This window comes from Oryx dammah, unplaced genomic scaffold, assembly GCF_014754425.2.
Source record: "Oryx dammah isolate SB20612 unplaced genomic scaffold, SCBI_Odam_1.1 HiC_scaffold_3, whole genome shotgun sequence".
In the NCBI taxonomy this organism is placed as follows: Eukaryota; Metazoa; Chordata; class Mammalia; order Artiodactyla; family Bovidae; genus Oryx; species Oryx dammah.
Genome location: NW_024070187.1, coordinates 6,780,818 through 6,806,600, shown reverse-complemented (window position 1 = coordinate 6,806,600; position 25,783 = coordinate 6,780,818). Strand labels below are relative to the sequence as shown.

The 25,783-nt window shown below is 38.7% G+C and overlaps 1 protein-coding gene across 1 annotated transcript in view; it reads left to right on the top strand.

Moving 5' to 3' along the window:
- NDST3 (N-deacetylase and N-sulfotransferase 3) overlaps positions 1–25,783 on the top strand; it is a 166,409-nt gene that overhangs the window by 92,123 nt on the left and 48,503 nt on the right. Inside the window, exon 5 of the mRNA XM_040237403.1 lies at positions 818–946. Within this exon, the coding sequence (XP_040093337.1) occupies positions 818–946 (129 nt within the window). The remainder of the gene's footprint in view (positions 1–817; positions 947–25,783) is intronic.

The window sequence follows — 25,783 nt, the reverse complement described above, 5'->3', positions numbered from 1 at the left end:
AAATTGCTAACCAAATGCATAATCTCTTTCTTTCTTTTGGAACTGGCAGTCTTCAGACTTAGAACCTGGGGCTGTTGCTACAATCTACAGTGGTCCTGTCAAAGTAGAGCTGAAACTATGACTTGTGTCTCAAATATTTGTTCTAATTTAAAATGTTATTTCCTAAGAATCATATTAAGTTACTAACTGACTTCATTTTCTAATGCATGTGTAGAATTTGATAGAAGTATTATCCTTAAATTTTTTGCTGTACGAGAATTACAATGTATAGCACAGTCAAATCCAATATGTTTTAATTTCATTTTTACTTTTTTTGTTTTATTTCTTAAGATGTTGGAACATACTAGATTTCATAACAGAAGTAATGACTTGGAGATTTAAAATAGATAAGTGGCTAAAATAATTCAAAGTCTGTCTTAGTTTTCACATATTTCTTCCACTGTCTTCAGTATTCCTCCTATAGTGATGTCATCCCCACTTTCCAGATTATGAAGGAATTGGGGGATGAAGGATCTCAGAGATAAAGAATCCACCTGCAATGCAGGAGACTCAGGTTCGATCTCAGGGTTGGGAAGATCCCCTGGAGAAGGAATGGCAACCCATTTCGATATTCTTGCCTGGGAAATCCCACAGACAAAGGAGCCTGGCAGGCTATAGTCCATGGGGTCTCAAGAGTTGGACATGACTTGGCAACTAAATCACCCCAGTAAAGAGTTGAATAATGACACCAGCTTTATCTTCCATGAGGGAAGAAGCTATGTCAGCATATTAATTGGTTGAAGGGAACTTTTTCCTTACTTGTTCGTTCTTCCTTCAGGTTCTTCCAAGACAAACCTGTGGGCTTTTCACTCACACGATTTTCTATAAAGAATATCCAGGAGGTCCTAAAGAGCTGGACAAGAGTATCCAGGGAGGTGAACTTTTCTTCACTGTGGTCCTCAACCCAGTAAGTACTTTGAGCTTTTCTCCAAATAGATAATGAAAAGTGACAAAACAGATGAAAAACAGGGCAGGGTTTTGGTAGTTATCAGCCAAATCAATATGAAGTTTCAGTTATAAAACAGTAACTAATAACTAAATGGAACCACATTTAGTAATGGGGGAAACTAATTCTTCAAGTAGTAATAAGATGAGGAACTTACAGAAGAACCAAGGAAGTGCTCTAGCAAACACTTCTCTGCATTGGAAAGTGATCAAAATTCAGATATTCTTGCTTTTATGCAGAATAAAATTTTCACCTATGAAACTCTTCTGTTCCTAATGGGACCAGTTTTTCATTTAGGTGACTGAACCTCTATTTTTTTCTTACTTAAAGTAAAAGTAGAAATGAAATGGGAGAGGAATTAGATAAGTAAATATGTTCATTACTGGAACATTCATGTTAGATCTTGTTTTGCTGTCTCAGGCCAGGGCAAAGCAGCCTGTTTTGTTGGGCTACTACTATTCTTCTTTATTTCTTAATACCAGGGTGTCAGCTCCCAAAGGAACCATTTGTATTTATTTGTATTTGAGGCAAGTGTCATAGAGTTTATGAGAAATAACTAATTGAAGTAAGATGTATAAGGAAAAGAAGGGATTTTTATTTCCCTTCTGAAAATCACTGATATAAAATGTAAAGCTGTATTTATTTACATTAAATTTGTCCCTAATGTCAGCAATATTCAAGATTTTTTTTTAATGTAATTCTCCAAATGGGAAAACAATTCTAAGAACCCTCTCTTGACCTTAATTTTACTGGTCTTGCAATCAAAATTGCAGATATTTTTCATTGTCTACTAGTATTCAATAGCTATCTATTTCTCAGCTCCTAGAAAATGAGATAAAAGTAAGTAAGGGTAACTCATCTTTGGGCAAAATCAGCATATATATCCAAAAATCACTATAGTCTGAATTTGTATGGCATTTGGCCTTTTGGAAGTTTATTAACCTTCCTACTGGCCAAAATATAAATAATTCTGATTTATATATCAGAAATAACCTGGTTCTTCTATCTTCTTTACAAATAGAAGTCTCTTTGGAATCATTTCATATGGTTTTCTTCTTTTTTTCCCTCAATTCAACCAAAAGAGTTAAACCAATGCCTGATTGTGAACTAAAAACTCAGTTAAAATATTCTTAATATGGTAACATTATCACCATAATTTTAAGACTCCTTAATCTATAATCTGTAAAATTCTACTGTTTTCTATTTCCTTTCATCAAAGAGCAATAGGACTGTGAACGGGTAATCATTTATTTGATTTTTTTAAACAACTGTTGCTTTGGCGCTTAAGAAATCCTTAGTAGTATTGTAATTTAGAACTTTCTAAACCAAATTAGTTGTATTTAACATAGAAGAATTCAAAACTAGATCATTCATGACCAATTGTTGTTGTTCGGTCGCTAAGTCGTGTCTGACTCTTTGTGACCCCATGAACTGCAGCATGCCAGGTTTTCCTGTCTTTCACTATCTCCCAGAGCTTGCTCAAACTCATGTCCATTGAGTTGGTGATACCATCCAATCATCTCATCCTCTGTCACCCCCTTCTCCTCTTGCCTTCAATCTTTCCCAGTATCAGGGTCTTTTCCAATGAGTCAGCTCTTCACAGCAGGTGGTCAAAGTATTAGAGCTTCAGCTTCAGCACCAGTCCTTTCAGTGAATATTCAGGACTGATTTCCTTGAGGATTGACTGGTTTGATCTCCATGCAGTCCAAGGGACTCTCAAGAGTCTTCTCCAACACCACAATTCGAAAGCATCAGTTCTCCAGTACTCAGCCTTCTTTATGGTCCAATTCTCACATCCACACGTGACTACTGGAAAAACCATAGCTTTGACTATATGGACTTTTGTCAGCAATGTGATGTCTCCACTTTTTAATACACTGTCTAGATTTGTCATAGCTTTTCTTCCAAGGAGAAGTGTCTTTTAATTTCATGGCTTCAGTCACTGTCCACAGTGATTTTGGAGTACAGGAAAATAAAATCTGTCACTGTTTCCACTTTTTTCCCATCAATTTGTGATGAAGTGATGGGACCAGATACCATGATCTTCATTTTTTGAATGTTAAGCTTTAAGCCAGGTTTTTCACTCTCCTCTTTCACCCTCATCAAGAGGCTCTTTAGTTCCTCTTTGCTTTCTGCCATTAGAGTTGTATCTGCAAATCTGAGGTTGCTGATATTTCTCCAAGCGATCTTCATTCCAGCTTGGGATTCATCCAGCCCAACATTTCACCTGATGTACTCTGTAAATAGGCAGGGTAATAAGATACAGCCTTGATGTACCTGATGTCCCAATTTGGAACCACTCCATTATTCCATGTCCAGTTCGAGCTGTTGCTTCTTGACCTGAATACAGGTTTCTAAGGAGGCAGGTAAGGTGGTCTGGTATTCCCATCTCTTTAAGAATTTTCCAGTTTGTTGTAATCCACACAGTCTAAGGCTTTAGTCAGTGAGGCAGAAGTAGATTTTTTTTTAAATTTCCGTGCTTTTTCTATGATCCAGCCAATGTTGGCAATTTGATTTCTGGTTCCTCTGCCTTTTCTAAATCCAGCTTATACATCTGGAAGTTCTTGGTTCATATACTGTTGAAGCCTAGCTTGAAGGATATTGAGCATTACCTTGCTAGCATGTGAAATTAGCACAACTGTACAATAGTTTGAAGATTCTCTGGCATTTCTTTGGGGATTGAAATGAAAACAGACCTTTTCCAGTCCTGTGGCCACTGCTGAGTTTTCCAAATTTGTTAGCATATTGACAGCAGTACTTTAACAGCATCATATTTTAGGATTTTTAAATAGCTCAGCTGGAATTCCATCACCTCCACTAGCTTTGTTCATAGTAAGGCTTCCTAAGGCCCACTAGGCTTCACCCTCCGGGATGTCTGGCTCTAGGTGAGTGACCACACCATGGTGGTTATCTGAGTCATTTAGACCTTTTTCGTTTAGTTCTCCTGTGTATTCTTGCCACTTCTTCTTAATCTCTCCTACTTCTGTTAGGTCTTTGCCATTTCTCTCCTTTGTTGTGCCCATCTTTGTATGAAATGTTCCCTTGGTATCTCCAATTTCCTTGAAGAGATCTCGAGTCTTTCCCATTTTATTGTTTCCTCTATTTCTTTGCATTGGTCATGTCCAATATATTTACAATTATTTATTTTTTACTAATTAAAAACCGTATTATTATCTTAACTGAAAAACATCTCATAGTAAAGCTTATGTTAATCTTGAATACTAATTTGGACTAAACTAACTGAACAAACCCTTCAAATGTTTAGCAAAGTGTGCTACTTTTCAGGCCTTTATCAATAACCTTTGGCAAATTTGTCTTGCTGAGGAGATTCACAGGTCATAAACAGGAGAAAAAACTTCCCAGAACTTGTTCTTTTCTGATTCAGAAAACCTTCAGTAGACAATTACTTTCAGATAAATCCTGGGATTCAAAATAAATGACAGACCTTGTTAGATACCAAAATATATTCAAGGAATCCAAATTAACTTCATCTGGCACGCAAACTCCAATTTTTGGAAGCAACTGTAGTTCCCTAGAGACTTGTGGTTAAGAAGCGCACTTCCAGACTCAGCCCACGTCTTAGCCAAGGAAAGACTACTATCATTAGTTAGTGAGGTCTGCCTTGCAGAACAGACTGAGGAGTGTTTCCCACGGCCTGTTTCCCATGAATTCTCCATCCCAAAATAAAATGTCTGGATAAAGTTTGTGTTAACATTAAGAAAGGTCCTACTGTATAACACATGGAACTCTGCTCAGTGTTATGTGGCAGCCTGGATATGGAAGGGGAGTTTGGGGGAGAAGGGATACATGTTTATGTATGGCTGAGTCCCTTTGCTGTTCACCTGAAACTATCACAGCATTGCTAACTGGCTATACCCCAATACAAAGTAGAGTTTTTTTAAAAAAGAAAAGAAAATGAAAGGTCCAGGTACAAGTAGGCATGCTAGTAATTGAGCAACATGACACTTTTTAAGGACTGAATGAGAATGAGAAAATCTGATAGAATCAAGTAGTTATTAGCTACAGGAAAGAAAAAAATTTTAATTATACCAGATTTGAAAGATAGTAATTATGAGCTTAAGTGATACTCCAGAACTTGGTAAGAAGTAGTATTTCATATGTGAATGAATGAAATTTAATGTCCAACAATGGGGTAGGGGTACTACAGGAGCAAATTATGTTCCCCCCATAGTGGAATACATTCAGCCATTAAAAAATACATTGTATAATAATTTTTAATGATAAAGAAAATATTTATATTTAATGAAAAAAGTGAGTTATTGGAAAACTAGATGTGAGCATGCAAATAAACTAGAATGAATTCAGCAGAATGTTAACAATGGTTGCCCTAGATCATAAGATTAAAGATGATTTTTGCTCATTTGCCTAATTTTTATGTCTACATTGAACATGTATACTCTTAAAACCAGCACACACACATAAAATGTTACATTAAAGACAACAATAATAAAGAATTATGGAACACTAACAGTGAAGGATATAAAATGTAATTATTTAGTGATATATCAGAGGGAGAATTAGTATTTACTCATTCCAGTTGTTTCCTATCTGTCCCATATGTCACCTAACACCTGCCTCGCTACACAGTTATTTGTGTACATATATAGCACCTTTTCTCCTACATGAGGGGACATTCTTGCAGAATGATCTATGTGTGTTTCATTTTTGTGCTTCCCATGGTATCTGGATTAATGTTTTAAATCTAGTAAGATGTCACTAAATGTTTTCTAAATAATTAACTAAACTCAAGAATAGCTATGTTTTAGGGGCATCGCTTGACTTAGGGTCATATCCAAATGTGAGTAACAGTAAGCCTGGTTTTAATATAACTACATTCTAGCAGATTCTCTGCTTTCAAGAGAAAGAAATTCAGGATCCAGGAAATTTTTTATGGAGCACTAAATGTTTGGCCGGTTTTTACAAGTGATGATGAATTAGCCTGACGTGAAACAATGGATAATTAAAGCTGGAAAGAACCACAAAATTTCTCTACTTGATCACCCAATTTTAGACTCAAGGTCACGCTGTGTTTTTCTGAAGAGAACCTCAGCCTCTGTGACTCTGGGTTTCGGTGCTTCCACCACTGCAACACACTGCTTCTGCACTCCTAGGTAAACTGGCCTTAATGTGATGCACGTCACCTCTTAATAGGACTCAGTTACCTGGTACCATGAAAATGTGTGAATAGCTTAAAATTTCTGGCCATTATCTAGAAAAAGCAACCCATTTTTTGAGTGAAAAACAAATAATAAGTGCTTTTGAAAAAAAGCTATAATAAACAGACAGTTATAGCTAAGGAAAAATGTCAAATGTACTTTTAAAGAACTATGAATAAAAAACTATATATTTGTCTTAAAACAATAAATCTTATTGATATTACATATAACAAAACATTTAAAACAATTTTTGTTCTATTAAATTTAGACTTTTAAATTTGCAAAGCCAAAAGACACTTTATTTCATTTGTTTCCTACTTTCCATATTAGCCCTATCTTTCTATCAGTGTTCTTCATGGCTAACTAGTATTATATAATTACTTGCCACTGTGAAATTAAGAATAGTCCAAGAAAGCATGATGAAATCTTTTTGATTCTACAGTTAAGAAAAATAGGAATATTGTAAATTCTCAACTCATTGAAATAGATATTTTTAAGAAATTAGATATTAAAGAAATGAATATTATGTTATTCTTTGTTTAATCCTTTCATGGTTTCGCATAACTTATAGGATAAACAAACAAAAAATCTTTAACTTGGAAAAAACATTAAGCCTGGCTCCTACGCATCTTTATGGTTTCTTTTTTCAATAATCTCATATATCCACCTCTCACTCCACGCGTACAGAAGAATTTGTAGTTCCCTACTGTACCCACTCCAGTGTTCTTGCCTGGAGAATCCCAGGGATGGGGGAGCCTGGTGGGCTGCAGTCTCTGGGGTTGCACAGAGTCAGACACGACTGAAGCGACTTAGCAGCAGCAGCAGCATACAGGACCTGTTATCTCATTCTGTGCCTTCAAGTGCCTCTACCTCAGGCTGGCATACCTTCCAGAAAATCTGAGCTTATTTATCATCTTTTTATATAAAAATTCCCCCAACTCTCCAGTTTCTCTTCTGTATTCTTATAGAACATGGCATAACTGTAACATAACTTGCCCCCAATACTGTAATCAATTATCTTTCTCTTCCAATAGTTTGTGCATTCCTTAATAGAAAGCATCATGTTTTATTCTATTTTTAATCGATATATTGCCAAGTTTTGTTGCATAGTAGACTCAATAAATGACAGTGGATTAACATACATGCATATATGTGTACTGTCTTTGAATCTGATGAAAAATCTAGGTGCCTTGGAAATACCCACTCACAGAATTCATTTGACTCAAGAGTTTGCATTACTATGCTTTCATTTCTCCCAACATGCCATTCAGGGATATCCTTTTGAAAGTCATTAACATTATGAAAGAGCTTACCTTGTGGATCAGCTGGTAAAGAATCTGCCTGCAACGCGGGAGACCTGGGTTCGATCCCTGGGTTGGGAAGATCCCCTGGAGAAAGGAAAGGCTACCCACTTCAGTATTCTGGCCTGGAGAATTATATACAGTCCATGGAGTTGTATATAATGCTCAAACTACCACACAAGTGCACTCATCTCAATGCTAGCAAAGTAATGCTCAAAATTCTCCTAGCCAGGCTTCAGCAATACGTGAACCGTGAACTTCCAGATGTTCAAGCTGGTTTTAGAAAAGGCAGAGGAACCAGAGATTAAATTGCCAACATCTGTTGGATCATTGAAAAAGCAAGAGAGTTTCAGAAAAACATCTATTTCTGCTTTGTTGGCTATGCCAAAGCCTCTGACTGTGGGGATCACAATAAACTGTGGAAAATTCTGAAAGAGATGGGAATACCGGACCACCTGACCTGCCTCTTGAGAAATCTATATGCAGATCAGGAAGCAACAGTTAGAACCAGACATGAAACAACAGACAGGTTCCAAATAGGAAAAGGAGTATGTCAAGGCTGTATTTTTGTCACTGTGCTTATTTTACTTATATGCACAGTACATCATGAGAAAAGCTGGGCTGGATGAAGCACAAGCTGGAATCAAGATTGCAGGGAGAAATATCAATAACCTCAGATATGCGGATGACACCACCCTTATGGCAGAAAATGAAGAAGAACTAAAGAGCCTCTTAATGAAAGTGAAAGAGGAGAGTGAAAAAGTTGGCTTAAAGCTCAACATTCAGAAAACTAAGATCATGGCATCCAATCCCATCACTTCATGGCAAATGGAGAAACAGTGGAAACAGTGGCAGACTTTATTTTCTTGGGCTCCCAAATCACTGCAGATGGTGATTGCAGCCATGAAATAAAAAGATGCTTACTCCTTGGAAGAAAAGTTATGACCAATCTAGAAAGCATATTAAAAAGCAGAGACATTACTTTGCCAACAAAGGTCCATCTAGTCAAGGCTATGGTTTTTCCAGTGGTCATGTATGGATGTAAGAGCTGGACTACAAAAAAAAGCTGAATGCCAAAGAATTGATGCTTTTGAACTGTGGTGCTGGAGAAGACTCTTGAGAGTCTCTTGGAATGCAAGAAGATCCAACCAGTCCATCCTAAAGGAAATCAGTCCTGAATATTCATTGTAAGGACTGATGCTGAAGCTGAAACTCCAATACTTCAGCCACCTGATTTGAAGAATGATTCATTTGAAAAGACTGTGATGCTGGGAGGGATTGAAGGCAGGAAGAGAAGGAGACAACAGAGGATGAGATGGTTGGATGGCATCACTGACTCCGTGGACATGAGTCTGAGTAAACTCTGGGAGTTGGTGATGGACAGGCTGATGGACAGTTGGAGTGCTGCAGTCCATGGGGTCGCAAAGAGTCAGACACAACTGAGCGACTGAACTGAACTGAACTTTATGAAAAGATGGTCAGTTTTATGCACAGGAAGAAAAATCCAAGGTTAAAGATACTGAAATACAATTTCTTATCCACCATATTGTCAAAAATTCAAAAGACTGATAAAATATTCTGTTAACAAGTCTGGGGGAAACAGATACTCTCATACATCATAGTGGTGCAAAGTTGTGCAACCTCTAAGGAAAGAATGTGAAATGTTACAGCCACTATGGAAAACAGAATGGAGTTTCCTGAAAAAATTAAAAATAGGACTACCATATGTAGGACTACCATATGGTCCAGTCTGGAGAAGGGCATGGCAGCTTGCTCCAGTATTCTTGCCTAGAGAATCCATGGACAGAGGAGCCCGGTGGGCTACAGTCCATAGGGTCACAAAGAGTCAGACATGACTGGAACAATTTAGCACACATATGATCCAGCATTTTTACTTTTGGATATTTGTCCGGAAGAATTGAAAATGAGATCTTAAAGAGATACTGGCTGTCCAATGTTCACTGCAGCATTATTTGCAATAGACAAGAAATGTCCTTTGACAGATGAATGAATAAAGAAAATATGGTATATATGCAGAGTGGAATATTATTCAGCCTTAAAAAGGAAGAAAATCCTATCATAGGCTACAACATGAATGAAACTTGAGGACGGTATATGCTAAGTGAAATGAGCCAGTCACAAAAGGACAAATACTGCATAAATCCATTTCTTGAGGTGTCTAAAGTAGTCAGACTCATAGAAACAGAGTAGAATGGTGGCTGCCAGGGGCTAGAGGGAGAAGATGGAGAGTTGCTCTTCAGTGAGTATGGAGTTCTAGCTATGCAAGATGAGAAGTTCTAGACATCTACTCTACAACCATGTATACATACTATACTGTACATTAAGTAATTTGCTAAGAGGGTAGATTTCATGGTTTTTTAACCACATTTTTTCTAAAAGTGAAAGAACTTTAAAAGATACCTTTTTATCTTTCTGACAGTACATTTTTTTAAGGGGGCAGTTGGATTTTTTAGTCTCTTCGTATCCCCCAGAATTTGTCCCAGCTGTGATTTTTTTTAAATTTTTATTTATTTATTTTTTATTATATATATATATATATTTTACTTTACAATATTGTATTGGTTTTGTACACAATATTGTATTGGTTTTGTACACAATATTGTATTGGTTTTGTACACGTACTCCCAATCCTGAACCCCCAGAATTTGTCCCAGCTGTGATTTTTTAAAATTTTTATTTATTTATTTATTTTTTATTTTATATATATATATATATATATTTTTTTTTTTACTTTACAATATTGTATTGGTTTTGTACACAATATTGTATTGGTTTTGTACACGTACTCCCAATCCTGAACCCCCCTCCCACCTCCCTCCCCGTACCATCCCTCTGGGTCATCCCAGTGCACCAGCCCCAAGCATCCTGTATCCTGCATCGAACCTAGACTGGCAATTCATTTCTTATATGATATTATACATGTTTCAATGCCATTCTCCCAAATCAGCCCACCCTCTCCCTCTCCCACAGAGTCCAAAAGACTGTTCTATACATCTGTGTCTCTTTTGCTGTCTCGCATACAGAGTTGTTACCATCTTTCTAAATTCCATTTATATGCGTTAGTATACTGTATTGGTGTTTTTCTTTCTGGCTTACTTCACTCTATATAATTGGCTCCAGTTTCATCCACCTCATTAGAACTGCTGGGATGACCCAGGGAGATGGTATAGGGAGGGTGATGGGAGGGGGGTTCAGGATTGGGAACTCATGTACACCCATGGCAGATTCATGTTGATGTATAGCAAAACCAATACAGTATTGTAAAGTAAAATAAAGTAAAAAAGAAAAAAAAAACAGAAAAAAATATAATTGATCATTTAATAAATTAAAATGTAATAAAAAATTTAAGTCACAAATCTAATAAATGAATTCTAAAAACAAACAAAAAAAAAAAAACAGAGTCAAAGAACTAAATAGACATTTCTCCAAAGAAGACATACAGATGGCTAACAAGCACATGAAAAGATGCTCAACATCACTCATTATCAGAGAAATGCAAATCAAAACCACAATGAGGTACCATTTCACGCCAGTCAGAATGGCTGTGATCCAAAAGTCTACAAGCAATAAATGCTGTAGAGGGTGTGGAGAAAAGGGAACCCTCTTACACTGTTGGTGGGAATGCAAACTAGTACAGCCACTATGGAGAACAGTGTGGAGATTCCTTAAAAAACTGGAAATAGAACTGCCTTATGACCCAGCAATCCCACTGCTGGGCATACACACTGAGGAAACCAGAATTGAAAGAGACACGTGTACCCCAATGTTCCTAGCAGCACTGTTTATAATAGCCAGGACATGGAGCAACCTAGATGTCCATCAGCAGACGAATGGATAAGAAAGCTGTGGTACATATACAAAATGGAGTATTACTCAGCCATTAAAAAGAATACATTTGATCTTTTTAATATTTATTTTTATTTACTTATTTGGCTGTGATGCATCTTAATTGTGGCATGTGGGATCCCTCGTTTTAGCATGCAGACTCTTAGTTGCAGCACGTAGGATCCTGATCCCCAACGAGGGATTCAACTCATATCCCCTGCATTGGAATCATGGAGTCCCAGCCACTGGACCACCTGAGAAACCCCTTGACAGTACATTTTAACCATGAATTTAATCATGTAAAAACAATCTCACAAGTCTAAAATCTGGTATATTCTGTAAAACAAATGTTCTGGAGTTTTCAAAAAAATATCATGTTTGAAAAAATTAAAGAAGAAGGATCATTTTAGTTTAAAAGAAACTAAAAGATATAATCTATGCTGTGCTTAGTCTCTCAGTCATGTCTGACTCTTTGCAACCCCATGGACTATATAGCCTGCCAGGCTCCTCTGTCCATGGGGATTTTCTAGGCAAGAATACTGGAGTGGATTGCCATGCCTTTCTCCAGGGGATTTTCCCAACTCAGGGATCAAACCCAGGTCTCCTGCATTGCAGGCAGATTCTTTACCATCTGAGGAAGCCCAAAAGACATAATAACCTAATACAATTTTTAAATCTTAAGCCCTCATTCAATCCTGAATTTTAAAATATATATATATATAAGTCATTTTTCTAGTTATTACTTCTGGGTAACAAAGTGTCCCCAAAACACAATGGCTTAAAAAGAAAACAGTAATTATTTTGTCATGACTCGTGGTTTCTATCCGTCAGAATTCAGGGAGGGCTGTGCACGGTGAAGATTCTGGTCTCCAGTGTCTCTTGAGGCTGCAGTCAGATGGTGACTAGAGCTGAAAACTTGGTGGCTGGAACAGCTGCTAGCTGGCAGGGCATCTCCTCACTGTCTGGGCGCTCTTTTCTTGCTGCTTGTTTGTTTTTAATTAATTTTTAAATTTTAATTGGATGATAATTATTTTACAATATCGCGATGGCTTCTGCCATACATCACCATGAACTGGCCATAGGTATACATGTGCCCCTCTGTCCTGAATCCAGCCTCCCACCTCTCTCTCCCCACTCCCCTCTAGGCTGTCCCAGAGCACCGGCTTTGGGTGCCCTCCTTCATGCATCAAACTTGAACTCACGCTGGTTACCTGTTTCGCATATGATAGTATATATGTTTGATGCTATTCTCTCCAATCGTCCCACCCTCTCCTTTGTGACCTCTCCCCCAGGCTTCTAGAGGCTTCCTCACAGCAAGAAGCCCTCAGGCACTCACACAGAACTCAAGTGTCAGGATGACCAAGGCAGAAGCAGAATTGCCTGGGGTTCAGAAGTCACAGCAGCTTGCCTGCTCACCTGCTGCTTGCCTGCATTCAGAGGGAGGAGAATTTGATTCCACCTCTCCACAAGGGAGTGACAGAGATTTAGAAGAGAGAGAAACTGGTGGGGCAGGGGGCATCTTTGGAAAATATGATTTATCACAGACAACTATGAAACAAATAGAGCAATTTAAATAGGAACTGGACAATAGATGATATTTAATTATAATCTTCTTAGACATGATTATATTTGATTTTATAGTGTTCTTTGATGATGCATGCTAAGGATTTAGTGGCAGTGTTTTACTATCTGCAACTTATTTCCAAGTGATTTAGCAAAATAACAGGTACATTTAAGAGAGAAACAAAGAAAATACAAAGCAAATGGAGTGAAATGAAACCAGCTGGAGAATAGGTAAAGGATATACAGACGTTCATTGTCTTAATGTTTTGCTTTTCTATAGGTTTACAGCATGCTCTTCAAGTAACTGAGTGGGAAATAATGTAAGTCAGGTCATATTATGTCTCTGCTCACATCTTCCAGACCTCCTTCCTCAGTGTAGAAGCCTGACTCCTTACCGTGACCCACAGGACCCTGTGGGAACTGAACCCTTACCTCCCTGATATTATCTCCAGGCAGAGGGAGCAGCAAGTACAAAGACCCCGTAAGTGTGCTTGGTGTGTTTGAGGAACAGCAGGTAGTTTATAAGATTCTATTTTAATTGCTGCCTCTCAAGCATCTTCTCCATAAACCTCTGTGTACACATCTCAGAGAGCTTCTCATGTAACGTGAAGCCTCGGTGCCCTGCCTACTCACTCTTTTCTTGGTTGTAGGAACTTCAGCTCTAGAAGAACTCAGTCAAAGCCAGGTCAGTTCTCACTGTACCCCAAAATGCCTGAGAATTCTGTTTAGGAAAGGAAAATCAGAGCTAGCCAGGATAATGTAAGAAAGTTCTGTTACGTTCAAATTAGAATTTCACCTATTTGATATTCCCTGCAGGATGCTCGGTACTGTTTCAATCTTACCTCCAAGGTATATTGTATTGTATTATAACTGAGGTTTAGAGTGTCTGAGTGTTCCCTGTAGCAACCAGTAGGATCTTAACAAGGTTTTACTTTGCAAGGTTTAATGTACTGCCTTTCTCAGCGGCTGCCTTCCACTAACGCTCAGTGTTCTATTGGACCTCGCTTGCCTGAGGGCCCAGAGAGTTGTGCTGCCTACTAAAGGCCTCGGTGGTGTCCTGTCTTGGATGGAGGCCCCCACAGAAGCCACATTGTCATTGCATATATTTGCTCCTAAGGTTTTGGTCTTGGGTCTCAGCAGAATTGTGGTTCTTTCTGGAGGTCATATGATACTGTCTTCAGGGGAGGTATCAGTCCCACAGATAATTGGGCCTTTTGATTTCCAAGATGAGGAGGTTGACCACATCTTTCCTTCCAAACCAGTGAACCCTGTGTTCAGTAGGGCTTGTGGATAAACTCAGTGTGTCGGAAACTCAGCAAGATAATAACAACAACACAGGTCTCTCTTATTAGAAGTTAGATATTTAATAGATATTAGAAGTCAGGGTTCAAAAGTGTTACCAGGCCATCTGAGTGCTCACTGCATTGGCATCAGTAAAGTGAGCAAACCCAGGTGAGATTACTATCCTGGGTGAAAAACTGCTAAGACTCATCTGGAGAAAACAGGACAGGGAAATGCCAGGGAGGCTTGACTAGGTGTCCTCCATACTAAAATTATAATTCTGAGATTGCCATTTTCCAGTTTGGCAAAAGCCTTTAAAAGAAATCGTCCTATCCTTTAACACTATAATTCCACTCCTATGAATCTATTCTAGATTTTTTTAAGTGCTAATTGTAATAAGAAAAGACAATGGAAATAAATGATGTCCAACTGAAAGGAAATGTGTACATAATGTCCACTTAGGCTATTATGCAGATTTAAACATTGGTGTGTACAAATAATTTGGCAATAATTTGAAAAGTTAAGATACGTATATTTATGTTAGTTGCTCAGTCACGTCTGTGGAGAAGGCAATGGCACCCCACTCCAGTACTCTTGCCTGGAAAATCCCATGGACGGAGGAGCCTGGAAGGCTGCAGTCCATGGGGTCGCTGAGGGTTGGACACAACTGAGCGACTTCACTTTCACTTTTCACTTTCATGCACTGGAGAAGGAAATGGCAACCCACTCTAGTGTTCTTGCCTGGAGAACCCCAGGGACGAGGGAGCCTGGTGGGCTGCCGTCTATGGGGTCACACAGAGTCAGACATGACTGAAGTGACGTAGCAGTAGCAGTAGCAGTCACGTCTGACTTTGCAACCCCATGCACACGTCAGGCTTCTCTGTCCATGGAATTCTCCAGGCAAGAATATTGGAGTGGATTGCCATTCCCTTCTCCAGGGTATCTTCCCAACCCAGGGTCGAACCTGCATTGCAGGCAGATTCTTTACCATCTGAGCCACCAGGACAGCCCTATATTATGTATGACTAGGATTCAAAATTATATATAAGCTATCAGAATCTTTCTTTAAAAAATCTATAGATAAAAGTACTGAAAAGAAATGGATCTTTGGATGTTGAAATTTGGGACATTTTTCTTTCTGCTTTTCTGTATTTTATAATTTTTCTTTTAATGAGTTTCCATTATCTTTTTTTAACAGATAAAGCACTGACTTTTAAAGTATTAACACAAGTTTCTATTAACAAAAAATGATCAAATCAATTCAACTGTGAATTACCATTTATAGAAATTATTTAAGTCAAGGTATTATATTAGAGGATTTGGTTCAACAATACTTTTTGAGCATCTAAAGTCTCTTTTTCTTCACATTTCAAAATATTAACACCTTGTAAAATTCCATAGGATAAGTGGTGAAACACTAATATTTCTGTGATTCTGCTTTTTCCCTGTCACAACTGTATGGACTGCAACAAGAACAAGGCGATAAGCCAGAAGGGCCCCAGAGCAGGAGAGAAAGAGACAAAGGGAACCTGTTGATGCCTTGTGCCAGGCCATGGGCACCATGCTTGTTGTGAAAATGAAAGTATTAGTCATTCAGTCCTGTCCAACTCTTTGAGAGCTCATGGCCTGTAGCCTGCCAGGCTTCGCTGTCTTTGGAATTCTCCAGGCAAGAATACCAGAGTGGATTGCCAGGCTCTTCTGGAGGGGATCTTCCTGACCCAGGGATCAGACCTGTGTCTCCTGCATTGTAGATGGTTTCTTTACCATCTGAGCCACCAGGGAAGTCCAAGCTTGTCACAAGGGACTCTATTTCATTCTAGCAGCAATTCCATGAGGCTTTGTGTATATTAACTTATTCCGTCTCAACAGCAATTCTATGAGGCACATCATAGATTAGGAAACTGGGGCTCAAAGAGATTCCCTAATTTGACCAAAGAAAAACAGTAAGGGAAAAGTCCTCATTCTTTCTCTGTCATTGTGCTTTGTTGATAGACTATCCCTGGCCCACATTCAAAGCCATGAAGAGCCTCATTTTAAAACAGAATGAAGCCATACCACTTAGTCTGGTTTCTCATCCTAAGGGACATACTATGCACAGACATGAGAGAAAGAGTGATAGAGCAATGGGAGTGGGAAATAAAAGCTGAGAAAGAAAGCAGGAACTCACCCCCCTGCAAAGAACCAAAAACACCTATAAAAAGCACCCAAGAACTCAAAAAGCATAGCTATGTGGTAGAATAGAACGGTTTTCTGCCAAAACATACAACTCTATGCAAAGCTGAGATAATTGGTTTATTCAATGCTTTATTTTTCATATACTCTGTAATACAGGAGGAATGTAGTACCTGAAAGCTATTCTGCACAGAGATCATCCTAACTCTTCCCCAAGGGCTCTAAATGGATGAGGTGTTTGTTTTGTTTTTGTTATACTTAAGAATCTAGTAGAAGACTTACAACCATGAGGCGATTACTAAACTGAGGGCCCTTAGAATATGCAATATCCACATTCAGAGCTTGGTTTTTGTTTGTCTGAGTAAAAGCCAAGAATAGACTTAACAGCTACTTAGTTATTGATATGCCTTGAAATATTTTGCTAGAACAATGTAGAAGTGGTATTGAAACATCAACCAAAGCTTTGTGTGTACTGTGGTTTCAGTTGAACGCCGCACTTTGTATACACACAGTTTCTGTGGTTTCACTTTAGGCTGTTCTCTGTGGTCTTCCCATAGAAGAGGAATGCGTCAGCAGCACAGCTCCGCTTCCTGTGTAGGCTGGAAACTGTTAACTGCGACGTTTGGAGATCGTCTCCGAGAGTTCTCTGCCATATGTTAAACTAAACTCGATACGAAAAATCATATCAGTTTCCAGTTTCCCAGAGCATTAAATAGGGGAAAAAAAAGAGCTCAAGCTTTATAAATATAAAAAGCATCTGTCTGCACAGGAAATTCTACTCTGTTATTTTGCAAATGATCCCTACTTATATTTACAAGAGAAATCAGATCTGATGAAGCATATAGGAAGTAACGCACCATTTTGTTCAGAATTTTTAAATATATATTCATAACTCGGAATGGCTGGCTGGACTGTGAACTAACCAGCATTGAACAGCACTCTCAGCAGCGCTGCCCAGCATGCTCTTAAGCATTTATGCTTCCGAGTGAAAGGAGACGGAATATTTTGATAACTTAAACATTTCTATCAGATGTCATTTTTGTTTAAATGCTCCCACCACTCTTCCCAATTCAGGAAGAGCATTCACAAAATGTTTGGCACAATTTTCGTTCTAATTTTTTACTTCTCCTGCACTCTCTGAGCCTTGAAAGAATTCTCCTCATAGTCACTCAACCAGTTGTGGATATCCTTGAGTTCATCTTCAGTAGCCTTCTTGAGAATCCCTTTCTGTGACCTCCTTTCCACTTGCCTCCACATTGTCACCTCTGGTTTTGTCTTTTCTCCTGCTCTGACCCACCATTCCCTCAGAAGACTGACAGCTGAAACCTGTAACTAGAACCCTGACCATTCGCCAAGTCTCCAGAGAACTTCACGTTGCCTTTATAATACTCCCTATTTTACCAGCAGTCCTTTCCGGGTGTATATGGCTCTACACCCACCAACTCACTTCATCAATTCAATGCTCCAACATGTAGGCTTGATTTCAGATTGTTTTCTTGGCTCACAGAGAGTACTCAAAGACTTCCACCAAAATACTGGCGCTTTCCTGCCTCTTTTTTAATCTAAAAGTCTATCCATGTCGGTTTTACCAACTGAACTCTCTTTAACCATGAAACCATAAACACTTTCTTCCATTTTTTTTCTTTTCCTATCTTTATCTTGCCTCTTTTGACTCACTTGTTCATTCTTTTACTAACTTAAGGCTCCTCTTGCTCTAGGTACCATTTATTCCCCTTCTTTTTTCCAATATCATTTATTGTTAATTATTACTCATCCATCACCAAGGTTTGCCCACTTTTACTACTTTCTCTTGTTTATAAGTTGCTGTCTCTTCTACTCAGCTTTCACTTGCAGTTCCATAAATCAGAGTCCCCAGCGTTTTTGGCATCAGGGGCCAGTTTTGTGGCAGACAGTTTTTCCACAGAGCGGGTCGGGGGCAGGCGGTGTTTGGCTTTGGTTTCCCTCGCCTCCTGCTATGCAGCCCAGTTCCTAACTGACCACAGACGAGTGCTGGCCCATGGCCTGACGGTTGGGGCCCCTGCCCTAAATAATGCTGAAAAAATATATTAATCTCTCAGTGTGGTCCTGACAATCTAGTCTGAAGATGAAAAAATAGCACCACTTCCTCCATAGGAGTCAGAAGGAGGGCACTCATAGTGCATCAATAATTTTTATTAAAGAAAATTTCTAATTTTCTAACTCCCTCAACCACTTCATTATCTGTTTCATATCCTATTCTATGTCCACCTGAAAAGAGTGTACTGTAATTCAGTTCAATTCTGTTAACTGCTTGTATTAGCATCAGACTCCACAGGTTTAAGTGCCGGGTTCCCAAGAAAACTGCCTTTACCTCAGATGCCAGCCCCAAGTAGCTGAGGGATCCCCCAGGTCTCCTGGTTACAAATTCAGGCTTTCCCCCTATCCCCTCAGGTTGCACAAGCTGCTAGAATGGCCCACAGACCTCAGGAAAGCACTGCCATCATGATTCCAGTCTTATTTGCTAGAATGGCCCACAGACCTCAGGAAAGCACTGCCATCATGATTCCAGTCTTATTATACAGGATACACAGAGCGCAGGGCCTGGGGAAGAACACAGCACTTCTCTGCCGCTCACGGTGAGGTCAGGGCGCATCAGTGTGTTCACCAGCCGAGAGGCACCACTGGCCTTCAGCGTCCAGGGTTTTCACTGGGATTCCATTACATGTTTGATTACTGGCCACATGCGAACTTAATTTCCAGCCCTCTCTTTCCTCCTTTCCTTCAGAGAAGCTCAGTTTGATATCACATAGGTTAAAGCTCCAACCCTCTAATTACATGATTGCTCTTTCTGGCCTCAGTTCAGTTCAGTTCAGTCGCTCAGTCATGTCCAGCTCTTTGCGACCCCATGACCCTGGCCCTCACAGCACGCCAGGCCTTCCTGTCCATCACCAACTTCCGGAGTTCACCCAAACTCATGTGCTTCGAGTCAGTGATGCCATCCAGCCATCTCATCCTCTGTCGTCCCCTGTTCCTCCTGCCCCCAATTCCTCCCAGCATCAGGGTCTTTTCCAGTGAGTCAACTCTTCGCATGAGGTGGCCAAAGTACTGGAGTTTCAGCCTAAGCATCAGTCCTTCCAATGAACACCCAGGACTGGTCTCCTTTAGGATGGACTGGTTGGATCTCCTTGCAGTAGCCTATCCCTATTCTGAGGCATTAGCATAAGCTATGTAGGGCCCACTATGAGTCACCTCAAAAGCATAAACTGTTAGGACTCACCATGAATAACAAAGAACTTCTATCACTATGGAAATTTTACAGGTTTAGAGTTTTCCTCCCAGGAACCAGGGACAAAGACCAGTCAAATTCCTTAGTAACAACAATCAATCCTCAAGACGGTGAATGGTCAAAGATTTGTTACCACTTCCCACATAAGACAAGCAGTCCAGGCCCTCACCCTGAAATTTAGGATTCAACGGCTTTTATCTTGGGCCCTCAGATGAAACTGAGACTAAAATAACTGCATTTTCACATCCTCTTAATTGTTCATTGGCTAAGCTGCCTGATGATACAAAAGTCAACAGATCTTGACTTCTATGTTTGTCAAGTCAGGCTGGGATAAAGGAATCTGGACTGAGTTTGGAGACCCAGAAGCCTTGGCCCCAGTCTACGTGGATAGACTACAGAGGCTTTCACACAAATGGGAGGTCCTACAGTTACCCAAGGTAGTCAGAGGGTGGCTAAGGCACCTCCTCACTCACAGAACCTCTGTCCTAGTTAGAGTTTTGCAGAGTTTTGCACCTCTCTCTCCCTCTTCTTTCCTAAAAAAGCCCTCTCATAAAACTAGTTCTAAAGAGAATGTACATGACACAAAAAAGTTTAATGAATTGTTTTGTTACACTTGTTATTGAAAAAGAAAATGAAACCTTTAAAAAAAAGTATTCATCTTCTCTATGATGACTAATTTTACAAATTCCATGGTAGGCAAAGGCATACAGATATTTGGTAAAACATTATTCTAGATGTTTCTGGGAAGATAGTTTTTAGATGGGATAACATTTAAGTTAATAGGTTGACTAAAACATATTACCCTTCATAATGTGGGTTGGTCTCATCTGATCACTAAAGGCCTGAACAGAAAAGACTGACCTCCCCAGAAGAAGAGGAAATTCTGGCATACCCAACTACTATATGTATATATATATATATACATACACACACACACACACACACACACACACATATATATGTATGCGTGTTAGGTCTCTTTAGTCATGTACAACTCTGTGCAACCCTATTAGACTGTAGCCCACCAGGCTTCTCTGTCCATGGGATTCTCCAGGCAAGAACACTGGATTAGGTTGCCTTGCCCTCCTCATATATATATACACATACACACACACACACATACACACACATACATATACATACAATACACAAACATACACATATACATACATCCTGTTGGATATATTTCTCTGGATAATCCTAACTAACAGACTCTTATTAATAATATTGTATAATAATACAAAATATCAAGTGTCCATAACTGATGAGTATAAATGTGCTTTTATTCTACATATACCAAAGAAATAAACTGTGGTCTGCATTCTCACCTGTGCCCTCTGACCATGGAAGTTAAATGGTTACAGACCATCCCTGCTGCTGCTGATGATGCTAAGTCACTTCAGTCATGTCCAACTCTGTGCAACCCCATAGACGGCAGCCCACCAGGCTCCCCGGTCCCTGGGATTCTCCAGGCAAGAACACTGGAGTGGGTTGCCATTTCCTTCTCCAATGCATGAAAGGAAAAGTGAAAGGGAAGTCGCTCAGTCGTGTCCGACTCTTCGCGACCCCATGGACTGCAGCCCAGCAGGCTCCTTCGTCCATGGGATTCTCCAGGCGAGAGTACTGGAATGGGGTGCCATCGCCTTCTCCCTAGGCCTTTACATTTTCCATGAAGTACCTTGTTCTCTATCAATATTTTTTTCTGCATTCTTTCTCAATTGGCTAATGAAATGAGGCACAAATAAGTCAGGCTTGTGTACTTTACTTCAAGGACAGTAAATGTGAATCATCAAATTTCTGTACAAAATATCCTATTGGTTCCTTATATTTGAAATAGCCATTCAATTACATTTCTAAAGAACATTAAAATATAATCGAAATAGATGCATATGCTAAAGTATATTTGTAAATGCCTGTTGAATTTCAAGGAATATTTTAGGTGTTTTATCATTTTTATTGAATATTCTAGAACGCATTTTACTTCATGTATGTATGCAGACTAAAACATTTGTAATAGTTTCTATTCATTGTAATTACTTATAAACAAGAAAAGCTCACTTTAATAGGAAATCAACTACCAACATTAACATAATACGTAAGATTTGAAATGATAAATCCCTGTCAAAGTCAATAAGTATGAGTAAATCAAAATGATAAATAACTTTATTATATTTATTATAAATTATATGTTTTTATACCATATATAATATGTGTATGTAGATATATAGATATATAGATACAAAAACTTTCTAAGATACTGTTGCTTCTTATTAACTGGTTTTTAAATACCATTTAGATTTAAAAGCAGTGGATATGATAAGTTTGGAAGGCAAGGAAAGTTAGCTGAACTAATTTTTACATGAGTGTACTTGTTTATAACAAGTTTATTCTGAAATTAGAGTTAACAAACCTAAAAATTTTGAGCATTCACTCACTCTATACCTGTATGATTGCTTGGCCTCATATTAAAGTGGCTTTTAACTTCATTTTCTGTGAATTCCAAAAAAGCTGTTAATTCTAGAAATACTTATTTTTGTTTAGTTTCTCCTTAATTTAATAATAATAATGTTAATATTATTGTCGCTTCTATTTTTTATGTGTCCAACATTTATCTAAAGTTGAGCAGCCTTGCCTCCTAGTTTATAGTGATACCAGTTTGTGTATAAATAGGGAAGGTTTTCACTGATACAGATGAGCTTCAAGATATACAGACACTCAAAGAGAAAGCCAAAATCTCAAGAGCATACACACAAACAGACACACCCCTACTCATTTATCCTCTGTTTACAGAATGATAGACCAATGATAGACAAGTGAGTTCATTTTGCAGATAGTTAACTTATTCAGAGAGGTGAGTTCATTTTTTAGATACAGTTAAGTTATTCACATATCATTTTAAAAAACAGAATTGAAGTCTTGCTAGATACAGTAAGCCTTTCCCTGCCTTCTAAATCAGACTGCTCTAGACATGATTTGCTTATCTCCTTGTTCTCTACTAAAATTGACATCCACAAAGCGAAGGTTGCTTTACATTGAATGGTTCTAGTCATTATACTAATGTTCATATATCAGCATTTTGTAGGGTTTTTTTTCTTCATCTTTAGAAACTTAAGATATTAGCCATTTCTGGCTGCTCTTCTCTGCCAGATATGTCAGTGTAGTGCAGTGTGAGGGAGTCCAGGCTTCGCATCCAGATAGGCCTGAATTTAGATCCTGACTCAGCTGTCTCCTAGCTGTCTGGTTTGTCTGACTGTAAAATGGGGATCATAATATCCAATCCCTTATGAGTGATGAGATTACAAATAGATAAGAGCCTCCACATTGAGCATTCAGTGTATATGTGTTCCCTACCAACACCCTCAACAACACTCACCCTGGAAACCTTGCACCAGGTTCCATTTCTGACCTCTTCCTTCCTGTCATCCATGAACTAAACATCTACACAATCAAAAAGGTTTGAATTACGTCTGAACCAAAAGTCAATGATAACAGTTGAAACATTTATTTATTCTGCTGCTGCTCAGAAGCTTCTGTCATGGCCTACTCTTTGCGACTCCATGGACCATAGTCCGCCTAGCTCCTCTGTCCATGGGATTCCCCAGGCAAGAATATTGGAGTGGGTTGCCATGCCCTCCTCCAGGTGATCTTCCCAACCCAGGGATCGAACCCATGTCTCCGGCATCTCCTGCATTGTAGGCAGATTCTTTCCCATTGGGCCACCGGGAAAGGTCTTATTTACTCTAAGTGTACGCTATTAGCAGAATAAAGAATGCAAGTCAAAGAACCAATCAGTTTTGACCTTTAAGTAGGTAATATTTGAGACTGTCCTTGGAAGGTGGATAGAATTTAGCCTGAAAGACACATAGGTAGAGAAGCATTCTTTACAGAGGACAGGGATATTAGCCCTAGAACATGAGCATTTGCAGAATAAGGAGTAATTCCATTTTCTCCTTAGACAGTATATGTGGAGGAAGATAAAACTCAAGAAGGAATATGGGCCTGCTTCACCACGGATTCTGAGTGCCAGGTAAAGGAGTTTAACTTAGTAGAAAATATGGAGTTATTATTATTTTCTAAGCAAAAGAGTTTTGCTTTAGGAAGATTTTTCTGGTGTGAGCATATGGGATATGGGCTTCCCTGGTGGCTCAGATAGCAAAGAATCCGCCTTCATTGCAGGAAACCTGGGTTCTGTCCCTGGGTCGGGAAGATCCCCTGGAGGAGAGCATGGCAGCCCACTCCAGTATTCTTGCCTGGAGAATTCCATGGACAGAGGAGCCTGGCAGGCTACAGCCCATGGGGTAGCAAAGAGCAGGACATGACTGAGCAACTAAGCACAGCACAGCACATTTGGGATATAACAGAGCTGGGAGAAATAAAAGTGAGGAGATCATTCAGGAAGTTATCAGAGTGGTTCAGGCAAAAAGTAGCAAGGCCTCACTCTTCCACATTGCTAGCAGGAGTGTAAATTAGTACAGTCTCTATGAAAGGCAACTTGGTAATATCTATCAGTATTACAAATGCACATATTATTTTCAGCAATTGCCCTTGCAAGAATTCATGCTTAGATATACTTGCAAAAAGGTGAACTGATGCACACACAAGGTTATTCATAGTAGCATAAAATCACAAGGACTTACTGGATAAATTGGAGCAATCCGTACAATAGAATTATAGCACATCTATGCAATAAGAAAGAGGAAGTCCCTTTGTGCACACATGCTGAACAGTTTCCAAGATTTAAGCTTAAAAAACTCAAGACATAAAACCATGTGTTCAGTTTGCTTCCATTTGTGTTTTAAAAATAAAAAAGAAGAGGAGAAATATATATACATACATGGTTTTGTATACATATAATACTTCTGGAAGAACACACAAACCAGTGATATTGGTGGCTTCTTTGGGGAGGGAGGTGGGAGGGGGGTTCAGGATGGGGAACACATGTACACCCATGGAGGATTCATGTCAATGTATAGCAAAACCACTACAATATTATAAAGTAAAAAAAATTTTTTTTAATTTAAAAAAAAGAATTGACTGGCTGAAGGACAGGAGGAAGAAGAGTTTTTACTGTATACCTTCTCATACCTCTAGAATTTTATATGAAGCAATATTACCTAACCAAAGTAAGTTTTAAAAGAAGTGAGGCCTAAAGTCAGAGGTGTAGCTATAAGGTTAGAGAGATAATCAGAAGTTGGTAGTGATGGATAAACTTTTATAAAGGAAGAATGTAGACATCCAAGAACAGAAATACACACTATCAGTTTGTGTGTTTAAGCAAAGAAAGAAGAAATCATGCATTGCAGCCTGAACCTTTGGGAAATATAATTACCATCCCATCTTTACAAACGAAGCACCTGAATACCTGGAGGTTTACTGCTTCAACCAAACTAACACAAATGAGTGTCATAGTAGAGTTCTAAATAAAGCTTTAAATGGGAGCCATATTTAAAAAGTACAGAAAATTCCCTTCGTGGTTGGAAAGGAAACCCGCCCTCCTTCCCTCTGCCCAGTTATCTACCAAATAAGGTAAATTTTCGTATTTAGCATGCACTATTCCCTAGACATTGGTGTTTAATGAAACTGTTTATTAAAACCCTTGAAGTTCTTTCAAAATTCTGATCTGTATGAGGTTTGTCTGATGATAATGATGATACCCAATCAAATTGTTGACCTCGGTAGAAATTAGAATCTACATTTCAAACTTCATAACCTCCTTAAATCTCCTGGTACCTCTTATGTGTAGTTCTGAGTAGCTGCTACTGTGTGGAAGGGTTGACGGTTTCAGAAAAGAAACATTTTAAAACTTCACTTCTTCTTAAACTTATTTACCTAATTCCTCAGATAATTCACTTTTAGAAACTATAACTCCTTATTATGTAACAGTATTACTTACAGATTTTTACCTGTAAATAAGTTATTTTAGAGGAATTAAAACTTACAGCAATAATAAGAAATAAATCAAATGTGGGATTCCTACTACAGACTTTTTAAAATAGATACTTGGTTTATTTACCATCTTTTTTGCCCTATTCACCTTTTAGAAACCTCTATCATAGTATTAACTCACTACAGTTTAAAGAGACCTTCCGAACTGCCAACATCTTTGGCAGTAGGAGCTGTGCTAACTCACAAGAGTTTGGATTCCTTTCTGTTTCTTCTCCTTACCCATTTCTTTTAGTTGGCCCTTCTAGTT